The sequence below is a fragment of the Scophthalmus maximus genome, chromosome 11 (assembly GCF_022379125.1).
Source record: "Scophthalmus maximus strain ysfricsl-2021 chromosome 11, ASM2237912v1, whole genome shotgun sequence".
Lineage (NCBI taxonomy): Eukaryota > Metazoa > Chordata > Actinopteri > Pleuronectiformes > Scophthalmidae > Scophthalmus > Scophthalmus maximus.
Genome location: NC_061525.1, coordinates 22242501 through 22259454, shown reverse-complemented (window position 1 = coordinate 22259454; position 16954 = coordinate 22242501). Strand labels below are relative to the sequence as shown.

The 16954-nt window shown below is 50.5% G+C and overlaps 1 protein-coding gene across 8 annotated transcripts in view; it reads right to left on the bottom strand.

Annotated features, from left to right (window-relative positions):
* ets1 (v-ets avian erythroblastosis virus E26 oncogene homolog 1) overlaps positions 1-16954 on the bottom strand; it is an 83664-nt gene that overhangs the window by 7268 nt on the left and 59442 nt on the right. For 5 of the 8 annotated variants that reach the window (XM_047335828.1, XM_047335829.1, XM_047335827.1 and 2 more), the window contains 4 exons: positions 3919-4038; positions 2927-3127; positions 2608-2685; positions 2033-2278 (listed from right to left, as the gene is read on the bottom strand). In XM_047335828.1, the coding sequence (XP_047191784.1) occupies positions 2033-2278; positions 2608-2685; positions 2927-3127; positions 3919-4038 (645 nt within the window). Of the gene's footprint in view, positions 1-2032; positions 2279-2607; positions 2686-2926; positions 3128-3918; positions 4039-15310; positions 15577-16954 lie in introns of all 8 variants that reach the window. The other 3 variants (XM_035624004.2, XM_035624003.2, XM_047335831.1) reach the window with 2 other exon arrangements.

Genomic DNA, 16954 nt, shown 5'->3' with positions numbered 1-16954 from the left:
AAAGGACGGCAGGTGTGTCACCAGGCAGTTAGCATTAGCATTAGAAGTTAGCCTCCAGGAGAGGACGGCAGGTGCGTCAGCCGACAGTAAGCATTAGCATCCACAATAGGACGGCAGGTGTGTCATCAGACTGTTAGCGTTAGCATTAGAAGTTAGCCTCCAGGAGAGGACGGCAGGTGCGTCAGCCGACAGTAAGCATTAGCATCCACAATAGGACGGCAGGTGTGTCATCAGACTGTTAGCGTTAGCATTAGAAGTTAGCCTCCAGGAGAGGACGGCAGGTGCGTCAGCCGACAGTAAGCATTAGCATCCACAATAGGACGGCAGGTGTGTCATCAGACTGTTAGCGTTAGCATTAGAAGTTAGCATCCACAATAGGACGGCAGGTGTGTCAGCAGACAGTTAGCGTTAGCATTAGAAGTTAGCCTCCAGGAGAGGACGGCAGGTGCGTCAGCAGACGTTAGAATTAGCATTAGCAGTGGGTGAAAGGTTTTCAATGGCTGAATCTTGCTGATGTTGCCACTCAGCCATCTTGTCGCGCACATTCTTCCACCGGTCAACCTGTAGCGTGAGCAGCTGTGGTGGGCGGGGCCTGTGTTATTTGCATATCATGCATATTCATAGTTTTAGAATTCCTCAATGAGGGAGAGAGAGAGGATGGTTTCCAGCCCCATTTCAGAGTTTTTTTCTCCTTTTTTCATGGGTCAACAATGTTAAACAAAATATTAGGCATAACAGATTATTTTGATATACTTTAAAACGTGACTGGAGGGGCTCTTTAAAATGATTACAAGTGTGTGTTTTGGTGCAATGTGGCATAAACAACAACCCAGCGGTAAATTTACACTCCTCGCGAAGATCTGTTGTCTGTTTTCTGCGGTGCCACAGCTCTCTCTCTCTCTCTCTCTCTCTCTCTCTCTCTCTCTCTCTCTCTGTTTCTCTAACCATTTCACACCTCATTTCACTCGTACAACCACCGCTCGAGTTCGAGACTAAACGGGAGACGGTCGCACAAATTGCTCTTTTGTGCTATTTTTGGGCCTTGGGAAAAAGATAAGAGTCTTTCAACGGCGAGTGAGTCATTAACAAATGACAGATAATGCTGCGCTGCGAACCACCCTACCCCCCCCCCCCCCCGATTGATGCCGAAGTCTTCCAAGTGCTTCGAAAATTGAAGCCACATGTCGGTGCATCAGTTGTTCTTTACAAAATACTTTCCCACGTTGAGGGACAACGAGAGGCGCTCACGATCTCCGTGTGTGTTGATGCACGAGGACCTGGACCTCATCCCTTGCAGGCGATCGCTTAAAGTGCCGTAAGGAGGCTTGTATAATGCACTTGGCACATGCTATGCATTTATACAGCTGGGGGGGGGGGATTCGTTGAGAAGAAAAAAAATCCATATCAACGTAAACCACGCTCCTAATTCCTCTGTAAACTATTGGCGGGAGAGAAGACATGCTGCCTTTTGGTGAGAAAGGCTCGGCGCTCTGCGAACTGAGGATGACACCTTCTATCTACCCAGAAGCTCAGAGTCGTGTCAAGGAAAAGGAGGCCAAGAAAAACAAGATTACTTGAAGGTTACGCCACTTGAACTGCTTTACATAAAGGACGAGCGGCGAGGAGAGAGCGCGCTGTGGCTTTTGGTTCGTGCATCGCGCAGGCGAAAAACAAAAAGACTTTTCTTTTTTTCTTTTTCCCAACCCAGTCTGAGAGAGAGCATGAGGCAGGTTCGCTCAGACCGCAAACCAAACGCGAGGGGGCCTGCTTTTCTTCTCGTCTAATACAAACACACACACCGATGTGGCATGACACGATTCTGGTAGCTTCGGCACAGTTACACACACACACACACACACACACACACGACCACAGAACCAGTTAACATCCAAGACGCACTCACACAGACGTTCATGCACATGCGGACACGTTGAATGGCAAGCACTCCGACGACCGTCCTGTCAAATCACAAAAGCCGCATTCTCCACGTGTGCAGTGTCCGTGACCCCTCCCCCCCCCCCCCCCCCCTCACCTCGGCTGAGGCGTCCCACGCACATGTTGTCGGGCGACACCACCTCCTGCTTGACGGAGAAGTAGTCGCCCTGCAGCGGGTTGAGGGGCGTGTCCCGCAGGATGACGGCGGGGTACTCGCTCTCGTACTTGAGCGTCAGCAGATCCTCCGAGCTGATGGGGTGCAGCGTCTGGTAGGACTCGGTGATGAAGCCGGGCTCTGAGTATTCAGAAGGGGGGACACACTGAGCATGCTCAACACCGTAGCCTGAAGACATAAATGAAGAAAGAAAAAAAAAAAACACGATGTGTCGGAGATGAGGAGAATTGCAAAAGGAGGGGGAAAAAAGGGAAGAGGGGTGTGTCATCGTCCCTCTTGTGTGAATAGTCCAAAAAGGAAAAGAGAAGACAAGAGGAGTCTTGATTTATTGATCAGACCTAACCTCAGAAAAAATGACGCCATATTAGGGCGATCAATATCCATTTATTGTCTTCTTAAAAAAAACAAAACCAGTCTTTTTTTCAGCTTGTACATTCATATTTCTCGGGCATGTATTATGCAGAGTGATTTAACGGCGAGTGTTGACGCGTACTTACTGACAAAGTAGTCTGAGGTATAACGGGATTCCTGGAAGCTGGAGGTCAATCCATTGATGGGATAGTGCTTCATATCCTCTTCATGAAAAATAGATAAAGAGAGAGCGTCAGTGACCTCGCCATTGATTTTTTTCTCCCCGTATCGTGTAACTGCATCCATCCAGCGTTATCAAATATTAATGAGCCGCGTCTTGCCAAACCGGTGCGGGCGGTGATATCACCCCGTTCGGCGACAGTATGCCAGATAAACCCCCCCCCGTCTCTCAGCATTTTGTACCAAAAACATAAACTCGTCTGCAGTCGATGGCCTTTTCTTTACCTTTCTGAAGCATTTCTAAATGTTCCCACAGGATGTCGCCCACGAAGTCGGGCGCCAGGTCCAGGAAGCGCTCCTTCCCCATGGCGCACAGGCCGGCGCCGTTCACGCAGAACCGGTCAAAGTCCACGTTCTTCAGGCTGAACTCGTTCACGGTCCACGTGAGCCACTCGGCCACGTGGTTCTCCGTCCACTGGCGCGGATCTGAGCGGGAGGGACGGGAAAAAAAAAAAATTGTTATCAACGTACTTTATTTTTGTTCCGTGCTTGCCGAGATTTAAACAAAATCAATGTTTTTTGTAAAATGTGGACATTAATTATCTTGTTTCTCAAAATGCTATTGACTTGTTTCTATCTATCTTGTTTTTTCTATCTTTCCTTTTTTTTGCAGTAAAGAAGTATTACAGGTGCATCGAGGGACTATCCTCGCTCAGGTGCACATGCTGCATTCACTGACCTGACGATACCCAGTGAATTTCCACTTTTTTCTGCTTTGAGCACTAAATCGTCAACTGCAACGCTCCAAGCTTTGATTACGCTCTCAACTCCCGCACTGCCTCAGCGGTAAATATATAAATATCTATTATCTACACAAAGCAAACGGGGAGGCAGCGGTGGACGTGAACAGCAGAGGTAATGACGAGAGACAAAGCCGTAGTTTGCAGATGTAGCACGAACACTGAGATGAATATCCAAAGCCCTCGCTGTTTGCCAACAGGCTCCAGCGCTCAGCCTGCATTCGGGAAAGAGAACTCATTATTTTACACGTGTCAGTCAGTCAGTTTGCCGGGACTGACGTGGACTTGAGAGCAGTGTCGTTCCTCCTGCGTTCCTGTGAGACTTCTTCACCGAACGTTCCCGATCGGGCCGTGATTTCAGCGAGTCTGCTGAACGTGCGTGCCTGTCATGTGACGTTACTGAATCTCCCCGCTTGATGCAAAATGCTAACAGGGACTAATAGGGGAGGGGTCTGGCGGCCGGCTCGCCTGTCTCACCTTTGGGAATCCCCAGCCGCTGCTGCTCCTTGGTGAAGCCGCTGAACGTGGCCTTCAGGGCCTGGGACATCATCTCTTTGCTTCCCGGTGTGAGCAGCGGGACGTCGCCGCACTCCGGATCTGCCAATCACACAAAAATTAAAAATTAAAAAAAGGGATACTTCATCATTTTTTTGGAGTAATATCGATATTTATTTCACTCGGCGTCGGCAAATTACTGACATGCTAATATTATTAACCGCTATTGACAACACTGGCTGACAAACAATGCGCCCCCTGTGATACGGTTCATGGCAAATTGAATTGGGACAGAGGGAGGGGTGGGGCAGACACACACACACACACACACACACACACACACACACACACACACACAAAAGTCAACAGAGCTGCATCTGAGCGTGGTCAACGACACGGCTCGACAATTTACCTCCCTTCCAGGCGGACACTGTCTCCGTATCAGATACAATCTACCTACATAAGGCGCTCGCCACCTCCGTGGGTTCTGATCGGTTGATTGGCTGACAGGGGTCTTTTCGCCGGCCGACACCCGCGCACGTTTCCGGTGGGTTTGAAAAGCGGAGTAGTGGGAATCAGTGCGAGTCTATGAGCAGGGTTTGGGACGGTCAAACCACAATCATGTGATAGGAAAATAAAAACACACGGGTTTTTCTTTCAAATACCACAAACACTCATCCCGCAAAAAAAAAAAAGTCCTGGGGTGGGAGAGCGGCAGGCCGCCTGGTGGCCATCAGTGACACCGTGACCCCTGCTCGCAACCTCCAACCACGTTTGCCCCCCCCCGTGCACACAGAGGGGCCTACTGTCACCGGACCAAGCATCGGGGGGTCAGACATTCTGAGGGGGTCAAGGGTCGAGGGATGAGGTGATGATGTCACTGTAGCTGTTGGCGGGGCGGCTAGGAGAGATGGGGGGGGGGGGTGGGGGGGCTCGTCTCGAGGGTCTCGGTCACACACTGGGCACACTGTTTCCTCTGCTCACAGCCCAGTGGGCAACCGACGGGGGGAACAGAGCTGCCTTTGATGGCTTTAAACAGAGCCTGATGACTCGCATTCGTCTAATTAGATTGACCAGGCTGCAGAAGTGTGGGATGGAGGAGGGGTGGGGTCGGGGGGGAAAGACCCTCGGGACACAAACACTAGAATAGACTGCTAAAATCGAACTGGGCCAAGACTAAAAAGAAGAGGAAAAAAAAAAGAAGCCCAATTTCAATTACAGTAACTGGCATGTCTTTATCATTCAGTCTGCAAAGGGCCAACACTTTTTTATTTTCATTTACACGACACAAAAGGCCGACACGCACACACACACACACACACACACACACACACACACACACACACACACACACACACACAACATCTGTTCTAGTCTCTACCACCGTCTTGTCACGTTGGGTCGGTAACTTGCATGAGGGCAAAAACCTTCAACAGACCACAAACGGACAACACGAACAGCCAATGAGGATGAGCATGGCGTCGTGCGGGACCAATAACGTGGCTGGAATGGAGTTCCAGCCACGTCAAGTTGGGTTGACGCGCCGGCATGCGGCTCTTGCGTTTACGTTTGGGCCTCTGCGGTTCGTGCACATCTGTACGTCAGGAGTGAGAGCGAGATGAAGAAGACGTCCTGATGTTTAAAGGACGGGTCCGAGGAATTTGGTGGTGCGGAGTCACTTTTGCTATTTAAAGTCCGAGAAGGAGCAAAGCAGTAGCAACACGTTCGCTGCAGACTGCGTCGGAAGCATTTGTAGAAAGACGTATGTATTGATACAACTGCATTATACTGCAGCAGCTGTACAATGTCCTTCAGTACATTTGTCATGTTCAACTTCTGACTTTGCCTCAAACGTGAGTATATCTTCACATCTCACAACCGTTAAGCTTGGCAGAAAGAATGATTCGACTTATATCGTGATACATATCCAAAACTGATCGTGATGAGTTAGTTGAGATTGCAAACAAAATCAAAGGGTTGAATCAGGCTTCCGCGTGATTTGCGTCTTCCTCTTTCTCTCAATTGGCAATCCATTAAAAAAAACAAAAAACAGTTCGCAAGAGTCTCTGCCGGACGCTGGAACCAGCGATGAGGAAACAGTCGCGTCACCATCTCTCACGGCAACGGGAAAAACGGTTCGTCGCGGGAAAAAAAGAAGAAGCCCCAGATGTTCTGGAGGCATTCTCCCCGCTGGCCCGCTGGTTACATCTGCCAGCAGTGCGCGGGGGGTACGGGCGCACAGTTGCATGCTTGTTTGCAACCACTCGCTGACGTCTCGACCTCGTCTGGAATGCACAGCAGCTGTCCCCTCCTTCGCCCCCATGTAACCAGTGCCTGTCAGTCTGTCTGTCTGTCTGTCTGTCTGTCTGTCTGTCTGTCTGTCTGGCCGATTGTAAAATTAGGTTCCCCACTTTCTTTTTCCCTTTTTCTCCCCCTCTGTATTTTGTTCCCTAAAGAAAGAAGCCTTGCAGCGGGGGGCTGTGATAATATATCGCTCCCTGTTTCCGACCGGCGAACGAGCAGAGAGTTTTCCTTTCTAGTCAGTGGTACAGTGGATTTCTACGCTCTACTTTATTTCAACTTTATAACGAAAAAGAAATGTGGCTCTGCTGCATTATCATGGGACGCCGTCGTTACTGGCCACAAAATAAAATTTGAGAGGAGAGGGATGGAGGGAGTAAGATGAGGGAGGGAGTAGGGAGGTGAGAGGAGAGAGAGAGAGAGAGTGAGTAAGAGGAGAGGGATGGAGGGAGTAAGATGAGGGAGGGAGTAGGGAGGTGAGAGGAGAGAGAGAGAGAGTGAGTAAGAGGAGAGGGATGGAGGGAGTATAAGGATGGAGTATAGAGGTGAGAGGAGAGAGAGGAGAGGGATGGAGGGAGTATAAGGATGGAGTATGGAGGTGAGAGGAGAGAGAGGAGAGGGATGGAGGGAGTATGAGGATGGAGTAGGGAGGAGAGAGGAGAGAGAGGAGAGGGATGGAGGGAGTAAGATGAGGGAGGGAGTAGGGAGGTGAGAGGAGAGAGAGGAGAGGGATGGAGGGAGTAAGATGAGAGAGGGAAGAAGTAAAGGGAGGGAGTAAAGGAGGGGGGTAAGAGGAGAGGGATGGAGGGAGTAAGATGAGAGAGGGAAGAAGTAAAGGGAGGGAGTAAAGGAGGGGGGTAAGAGGAGAGGGATGGAGGGAGTAAGATGAGGGAGGGAGTAGGGAGGTGAGAGGAGAGAGAGGAGAGGGATGGAGGGAGTAAGATGAGGGAGGGAGTAGGGAGGTGAGAGGAGAGAGAGGAGAGGGATGGAGGGAGTAAGATGAGGGAGGGAAGAAGTAAAGGGAGGGAGTAAAGGAGGGGGGTAAGAGGAGAGGGATGGAGGGAGTAAGATGAGAGAGGGAAGAAGTAAAGGGAGGGAGTAAAGGAGGGGGGTAAGAGGAGAGGGATGGAGGGAGTAAGATGAGAGAGGGAAGAAGTAAAGGGAGGGAGTAAAGGAGGGGGGTAAGAGGAGAGGGATGGAGGGAGTAAGATGAGAGAGGGAAGAAGTAAAGGGAGGGAGTAAAGGAGGGGGGTAAGAGGAGAGGGATGGAGGGAGTAAGATGAGAGAGGGAGTAGGGAGGTGAGAGGAGAGAGAGAGAGTAAGAGGAGAGGGATGGAGGGAGGGAGTATAAGGAGAGAGGGAAGGAGAAAAGGGAGGAGGAGGCAGGAATAAATACTGTTAATAAAGTTTAAATTGAAGAATTGAATTTCTTGCTGTTTTGTTTCTTTTGTACTTGTAATTCCCCACAAATACTTTTGATACTCGAGTACATTTGATTTAAGCAACTTTCCTTCAAGAGAGACTTCCGGCCTAAGTGTCCCTTGCTTCGTCATTTACAGTTAAGATATCTTTTAAATTTTGACTCCAGTGTAGCGTGTGAGTACTTTGTACAGCGCTGGTTCTCGTCACAAGTCGCGGCAGAGGAAAGAGGAGCTGAGAAGTAAAAAGGGGGCGTTTTTACAGTCTCACATCCGACCTGCAGTTAAACTACCGTCACATCAAAATAAACCCCGCCGCTGCAAGCGGTGCCCCTGACAGCGAAGGCTGTCTAGGCCGCCGCCGAGCTCGTTCTTTTTTTCTTCTTCTTTTTGAGTCGTGTTGTGTGGTGCTAAAAAAAAAGAAATGAAAGAAAGAAAAGAAAAAAAACCCCGTACATGTTGCAAACGGCTGCAAACTGAGATGGGACTGGCAGCTCAGACAGTCTGCGCTTTGATGTGACGGCAAAGGGGCGAAATGTGGCCGTTTATTTAAACCGGATCGAGTGGAGTTTGTCTGCACTTTTACTCCGCCGCCTCCCCTCCTTCCCATGCCCACATCGCTTTCATCACCCCCCCCCCCCCCCCGAAGTCATACTTTAGCACTAAATCCTCCATCAAAGACACTCAACACCATCTCGCATGAGAACTGGCATTAGGCGTTGGAGAAGAGAAAGAGAGAGAAATATGTGCACCATGATTACAGAACAAATGAAAAATTGTGAACTGCAATTTGAGTGAATTCTTTTGTTTCTTTTAATTTGAGATACTTGTTTAAAATGTTCCAAATGGGTTTGAAGTGGGGAGGGTTTTTGTTTTACTGCCTCGCAGCAATTCAAATGTCTACTAGGTTTAGAACTGCTGGGTGACTTTCAACAAAACATTTCACTGTATTTTTTTCGGGAATTTGAAATGAAATCTTAAAGATCCCCTCCAGTCACGTTTTTTTTGTTTTTTTTAAACCCTCTGAAATGGGCCTGGAAACCATCCACTCTCTCTCCCACATTGAGGAATTCTGAGACTATCAATATTCATAAATATGCAAATAACACAGGCAGCCCTGGAAAGCCTGGAGCTGCTAGCTAGCGGCTACCTAGCTGAGATCGACACAGCTCCTATTGCTAGCTAGCTAACTGTAACTTTTACTACCTGAATACAGTCGGAGTTAGCTAACTAGTTACTATTCCAACACACATGCAGTATCATAAATTAATCAGCATCATAGCTGCGGGGGGCCCACAGAGACTGCTTATGTATAGGGCCCAGAAACGGGTGCTACACCCCTGCCCTTAGTCAATGTCAGACATTTTAGAGGACAGAAACAGAAGTAAAAACCCTTTTTTGACTTTAAAAAACTATAAAGCAGAGGAGCGCTGAAAGGCAAACACACACGAGACTTGAAAAGTGCGAAGATAATAGAGCAGTCTCCACACAGGCGAGCGACCCGTATGAAAGTTATCTGCGGGCAGAGCTAATGTACAGTGCGCATCCATTAGCCGGAGAGGGCAAGCTCGCATCCAGACGATCTGGAGTACATGATGAAGTCCTGATAGGATTTTCAATGCCTGCGAGTCCCATTAGATGCAGAATGGTCAGTACGCGCACGGAGAGTTCGAGCATCCACAAGTCATCACTTTCCACATTAGGACGGTGTGTGTGTGTGTGTGTGTGTGTGGGTGGGTCTTGTCCGCAAAAATGAGTCCCATCCACTTAGCTCCCGAAAATATGCGAGTGGGTGTAAATCACAGGCAACATTATGGCATTTCACGCTTCACTAGCGAGACAAGACTCTTCTGCAGTGAAGAGTCTGGAATGAAAACTAATTTCTCCCCTAACAACGTTGAGGGAATAATAAGTCCATCTATTCTAGGAAATTGCATATGGAGTGAGACGGATGTTTGGTCTGGATGTAGATGTACAGTAAGAGGGTATCGATTAGCCACTCCCCTTCTGCCATCCTATGATTAATGGACAGTCTGCTGAGTGCGACAGCGATATTTCTCCCAGGGAATCTCACTGAGAAGACTGTGTGCACCTTTACCGCGCCAGCCCCTGTGACCGAACCCCAGAGTCAACCTGAGACGGAGGTTCGTTAAGCTGAAACACACACACGTAAACACACAAACACACATCAACTGAATTAGTTGTCTTCTTCGCCCATGTTCACCAGAGCGTGGGTGTGAAATGGGGATTTTTTTTTGGCGGCGGCTGGGTCCAGAGAGCATGGGGCTGAAACAGGGCAGGACAGGGGCCGTGGGGACGATAGGGAAAGAAGCGAGCCCTGTTGGGTGGGGTGAGGGGTGATAATGAAGGCAAGGAGGGAGGGAGGAGGGGTGGTTTGTGGATGGGTGAGTCACCGGTCTGTAATTTGAGCCCATCACAGGACTCGAGAAACCGGGGGTGGGCCAGGAGATAGAGATGAGAGAGAGAGAGAGAGGGGAATGAATGGGAGGTCTCATAAAGCTCCCTCTCTTCTTGCTCGTCTCTGGAGTGACATCACAGTGGGATCGGTGCCATCTCCCAGCCTTTTGGCGGCGACTCGGTTCATTCATAAAGCCTGGACTGCTGCCTCCGCTCAGAATGATGCAACGCTACAAGCAGAGCCGGCAACCAGACCCAACGAATGAGGGACAGTATACGCTCTTCATATCGCGCCATCCAGCTATAAATAGCCCTGTAGAGTTTATCTAATGAGTGGGTGTGTATGTCTAAGTCTGTCAAGTACACCTTTCTGAAGCATAGTGCATTGGTGGGCTGGTTTCAAATAGTCCATTTCCTGTGGCTCAGTTGCAGCTTCCTGTGGGATGTGAGGTGAGCTGTAGGGTTCAGGTGAGGGTTAGACATGTCCGATTCACCGCCGAAGTCTCAAAGCCTTCCAAAGAATATCTCTGCGCTCTCACAGGTACACATCCGCAGCGTCAGGGCCAAAGGATGCAGGTCGTGGCTACTTGTCGAGGGGCTTATAATCAGCTCTTTAAGTCCGAGCAGTCCGCACACACAGCAGTGGCATCATCTGAGAGAGAGAGCCTTTGATGGGGATCTGTATCTGGACCCCTTGGTCTGAGAACGCGGGGTCGTAAACCCGGCCGACATGAAGGGGGCCCATTCAACGCCAACGGGGGTGATAAAGTGGTGGCGGTGGGTTGCAGCGGGGCGAGAGGAGGAGGAGGACAGGGTGCACAGTCTGGCTTTGAGAGGGCCGCTTGTTCCAGCCAGCTGCTCGGGCTGTTTAGATTTCCATCTCAATGCCAAGGACCAGGAATAGATGTGTGGGCCTGGGTCAAGCTCAATGTGACGGAGCCAAGACCTAGCCCTAGACCCACGGGCAGTGTTAACCTAAAGAGAAACCAGGAGGACCATCCCAGCAGGAGGACCAAACCGCACTGAAACACTATAGTTTTACTCTTAAGTCTTCACCACCGGCTTCTGGCTGCCGTCGTGAAGAACCAACCATGAAACCGGAGTTGTCCTGGACGATCGCTGCCACAGACACACCGGCTGCTGAGGCAGACAATAAGTGGGACTAATGCCCCGTTACTGCCTCGCTGTCTTTTTTCCCCCCTCTCCCACCGCCTCCATCTCTGAAATCATGTTAGCGTATGATGCGAAAGTGCATTAACTCCACTGTTTATGCCAAAGTCCCGGCGCTTGATGTGACATCACTTTTTCTGTTTTGCGATATCCCCTCTCGCCATTGCCCGACAGACACTGAACCTATTTTTGGGGGGGTCATCCCTATGTTTCCTAAAGGATTTCCCCCTAAAATTAGGCCCTGTGTTCCCTCAGGGGGCTGAGGGATCACAGGGCTGAGGGAACATAGACACGCTCCCCCTATTATTTGCTATAAAAAAACAAGTTATTTGGGAATTCTTGTCTTTCCAGAAGAGGAAAGAAGGACAAGGCGGGATTCGAACAAGTTTTGTTGCAGCTGTGATCTCGGGTTTCAGGAACAGTACGCCTCGAGTGTTAAATGTTGAGCAACAGTAATGGGCTCCTCACATTGCAACAACCTACCTTAAAAGTTCTCCATTAAAAGGCAACAGGAAAAAAGGCTAAAACCTACTTTCACTCAACTTTAATCAGTTCCACGACCTCCGTACATGTTTAATATTTATAATGAAAGTCCGAAAGGATTCGACTGTCTTCTTCTATCCGTCAGTGCCGAAGCATAGAGGCGAGATAAGTGTAGCGCTGCAGGAGGTGGCTATGAGGCTATAGCGGTGTCCAGACATAGCTGCCCCTGCTAGCCCTCCCATCCCTGTTGTAAACAGAAAGTGGAATGCTCCCGGGGGGGGGGGGGGGGGGGGGGGGGGGGGGGACTGTTTAGGCTTTGAAAACCAAACACACGACACATCTGACAAACAGTTTACTCTACCATGTTGCATTTTTTCCACGAAAAACGGTGACTGCCCCCAATTTACTGATACATTCCACGACCTAAGTGTGAACTGCGTGGGACGGTCCACAGCCACTCATCTGCGAAATATGTTTGTTTCCCCCCGCCCGACCGGCCCTTTTTGTGCAAAAAACATGTTCACATTCATGTGACGGCTGGCTCTAATTATGCATCATATACATACAATGTATGCACATAAGGAGCCCCTTGCTTGTCTGAAGGGAAACTATGGACGACAGATGGATATTCGACGAGCAAATTCCCGCCGACCGGACCGCAGCGTTTTTTTCATGTTGCGTGCCTCGCATTCCACCTCCTGTTTTACAATCGCTAATGTGCTTCACACAGCTTTCTTGTTTTTCCGCTAATGTGACCAGAAAAATGACTTTGTGGCCTCAAGTGGCAAAACGCTCTCTCTCTCTCTGGGCTCAGGAGGAGGACGTATCCTTTCTTTATAGAGCGCGGTGTGCGAGCGCTCCACCGCTAATCAGGGCACAGCGCGCACGTCAAACATCTCGTCGGCATCTGTCTTTCCTTTATCTCACTTGTGATAGGTTATGGGTTTGGTGACGCGCGAGTCACGTCTCAGGTCTGGCTGACTGCGCTGATTGCAAAGATCTTTCTAACCACAACCTCGATAGCTGGAAAATTACAACTCGGGGTGTTTTGCAATAAAAGATGGAAGTACTTTCCAAAAAAAGTGTGCATATGATTGCAGTAGTGTAAACTCGCTGCCTCTCTCCGTTTCTCTCTCTCTCTCTCACACACACACACACACACACACACAAACACACACACACACACACAAACACACACACGCACACGCACGGACAGGCCGTGACTCATTCCATCCAAGAATGACTGGACCTCAGACGATACGGTGCCAATTCATCTGACAGTGTGACTGGTCACGATGAAAGCGGCGATGACCATATCTTGTAAAATTCCTTCTCAGTGACTCAAGTCGCCTTTTAACTATACACGCATGCAGCAATCTCACATTTACAGCAAACAGACCCTGAGCTCTACCGCGGAGAGTCGTGTGAAGCCGAGCGAACGGAGACGTTCCGTGTGCCGAACATGTGGACCTGCGGCCGATGTAAGGCAACTCGTTTTAGAACAAATGTTGATATTTGGGGGGCAAAAAGCGAAAGGAATCCAGATGTTTTCACTACAACTCCGACAGCCGCCGAAGAACTTAAGTCCTGCACCTCGTTCCTCCCGCTGCCAGAACACATGTGCCTCTCTCGTCTGGCTGCTCACCGAGGCCCAACGCGTCATAAGCGCCACAGGGTCACACCTACACAACGCAGCCCGCCACCCACACACACACACACACACACACCTTCCTTTATCACCCTGTGCAACGGCAGGCCAAACAATCAGCACAACTCTGACGCCGTAGGTCTGACACACATGAAAACCTGCGGCCGTGTCCCACTTGTTGTTCTGATTACAAAAGCGGCACACAATACTGACTCCTAAAAAAACCCCCCCAAAAACCCCAAAACAGGTGGTGTGCAGCAAACTGCAGACAAAGGAGAGAGCGGGTGAAGAAAATCTGGAAGACGCATTGAACACAATGAGCGGTGGCGCGGTGGGCTCACTGTGGACGGCTGAGCCGTAGGAAAAACAGTCTCCTAAATGTAGAGGGGAAAAACAAAAACAAACGTAAAACAGCGACGAGTTATAAAACACTCAGGCCGATCGCTGGGGTTGCGCGGGCAGGCCGCCCACAGAGCCATTTTTGGGGGGCAGACTCGGGCCGGTTAAAGGTTCACATGGGCGGAGACGGGAGAGGCCTGCGGTACAGACGGAGAAGAGAAAAAAAAAACAACCCAGTGAGCAGACGTGCAGTCGGGCAGCCAGCACTGAGGAGAGTGTGGTGAGGCAGGCGTCTGGTGCCATGACTCAGGGATTACAAGAGAGGAATGACTGGGGACGGGACAGAGTAGTGCACTCCCCCCCCCCCCCCCCCCCCCCGGGGGAATTCGCTCTGCACCACATCAAGGTGTCGCGACTGAGACGCATGTGGGCCGCACCGGCAGAAAAACATGGAGGCAAGAGGGAGAAAGGGTAAGGGGGGGGCGAGGGGGGGACGACGACACCATGCGAGCGAGAAAAGAGTTGTCTCCCTTATGCTCACTAAACATATTTTCCTTTGTTTTGGTTTCGTCGGTGCTTTTCTGTGGAATGCGAGGGAAAATGAGACGCTGCCGCCGCCGACTGGCGGCTGATTGCAGGGGAGGGGCACTGCAATCGTTGCTCATCTCGAATTCGTTTTCTTCTCTTCTTCAGAACGGAGCTATAGGAAGGTTTGACTGCCATCAGACGCGCCTGCACGTTGCCGGCAGTCGCGCCAGATGCAGCAGGCCTGCCATGTCGGGCAGGCCTGCTGCATCTGGCGCGAACACGCCCTCGGCGTTATGACTAAAGCTTTATAATAGGCGAGAGAGATTAAGGCGTGTATCCACCGGGGAGGCGTCTAGTTATGACCCACGCAGTGTGAATGCTTTTTTAAAAAAAATAATGTTTATATGGGCAACAGAGCAGATAAGGGGAAGGAGCAACGAACGACACGCTGGCTGAATGAATGAATGAATGAATGAATGAATGAATGGACGTGCGGGCGTCTGATTCTCGGGTATCGGCCCAGTCGGACCGCCACGGGGAGGCCCCGCTGACGCGACCCTTTTCTGGTTTGACTCGTACGCGGGGTGAAAAAAAACTGACGACCTGTGTTTTGCTCCGGTTCGGGGCCTCGATTCATTGACGGCGCGCCACATCAAGAGGAGGCCCGGCTCTCACCCAAACTCTGTGTTTGCACAGCTGCCAGCCAGCCACGCACACTCAAACATTGACACACACACACACACACACATATATATTTATATATATATACTATCTTGCACTATTGAAGGAGTGCTGACCCCCCCCCCCCCCCCCCCCCACACACACACACACACACACACACACACACACACACACACACACACACACACACACACACACACACACACACACACACACACACACACACACACACACACACACACACACACACACACACACACACACGGCGAAGCAAAACAAGAACCCCTGAAAGCTTATGTAACTCCCTCTCTGGCACAAGCTTCCCCTCTCTCTCTCTCTCTCTCTCTCTCTCTCTCTCTCTCTCTCTCTCCCTCTCTCTCCCTCTCACCGACACGGAAGTGAACCCGGTGGCTCGTACGGCACGTTGGCCTCGTGTGTGCGTAGACAGTGTCTGTACGAGGGCGGGCGTGGAGCGAGATGCCTGATAAGGGGCTCCCTCTCGGCAGAGGCATCAAACGCGCCGGCTCGAGCGAACAAGCGGCATTTTGAATCAGATCTTGAAAGCCGGGCTCGGCCTCCCGCCTGAAGCTCCTGCTGTGCCACCGGGCGGGGCACGCCCCCTGCACGCATTCCTGCCCGTCGCTGAACCCTGACCTGGGGAAACAACAGAGGAGGATACATAGAAAAAAAAAAAGGGACGACTCACTCAATCTGAAAAAGACTTGTACTGTAAATGATTGACAGCTCTGTCTCTCTCTCTCTCTCTCTCTGTCTCTCTCTCTCTCTGTCTCTCTCTCTCTCTGTCTCTCTCTCTCATCAAATCTAAACTTAAGCACAGAACGAGGACTCTTGAACGTACTGGATGAACCTACATCCCAGTAGGAACTTCCGCAAAACAAAGCGCAGGACAGAGTGGACACATGTCTCTGTTAAGTAATGCTGCCCCCCCCCCCTTCTTTAAAAGTCCTCGTCTCCGTAGAGCTGGTGGGGTTTCTTCTGTTATGGCTACGAGATGCTCCGCGATAATAAGCTGCCGCAATCTGGGTCACGCTGAAGAAGTGCCGAGTGAATCGACCGCTACCATTTCTTGAAAAGAGGAAAAAAAAAGGCCCGGTGGAACGTTAGAAGCCTTGTTTGGGTGCACCCCTGACCCCAACGGTGTGTGTGTGTGTGTGTGTGTTTGCGTGCGCTTTAAAAAGAGGGAATCACCTCTGCTGGAGAGAGGGAGGACAGACTTCCGGGGTTGGGGGGGGACGAGAACAGCTGACGCTGGGCCGCACTTCTGACGCAAAAGGAAAACAGGCCATATCGCAAGGTGGGCTGCCAACCCCTTATTCGTGTTAGTGGTGTGTGTGTGTGTGTGTGTGTGTGTGTGTGTGTGTGTGTGTGTGGTTGCAGGTGTTTTGGAGAAAAAGAAAAAGTGTAGTACCAGTTCCCACAGTGGCTCTGTGTGTGCAGCCGTGTTTCATATCGCTTGTCTCCAGTGAGCCAAAGGCCTAGACATGTTGCACAGGGGTCATCAGTACTTTTTTTTCGTCTCTATTAGGTGATTGCAAACAAACCTTGCGACGCCGGCCGGTGTAACACCGAGGAGCGAACGCGAAAGCGCGTGCCAGTGTGTAAAGAGAAGAAGAAGAGGCGGAGAGAGAGAAAAGACTGTTGTGTTTGTGTGAAGGCACCCGAGGAAGAAGTGAGTGGCGTGTACATGCAGGGGGGGGGGGACGACAAGGCGTTGCGAAACGTTTAGTTTTTTTTTGCAAGATAGCGGCTACGCTCTGGCAAACTCGAACTGCAGCTGTCAGCACCTTTTTTTTTGTTTTACATACGAGGCGTTCTTCTTTCTTTTTGGAGACGGGTGCATGTGCGAGAGTCTCTCTGCTTCGCCAGGTACTGACGGTGAAGGAGAGGGAGAGGAGCGGTCGGTTAATGTGGCGAGTCACGCAGCCCCTTTGGCGGGTCAACGCCAGCAATTAGTATCATATTTTCCGCGGAGGCGTCGGTGCATCAGCGTGCCTGCGTTACTTGAAAGTGC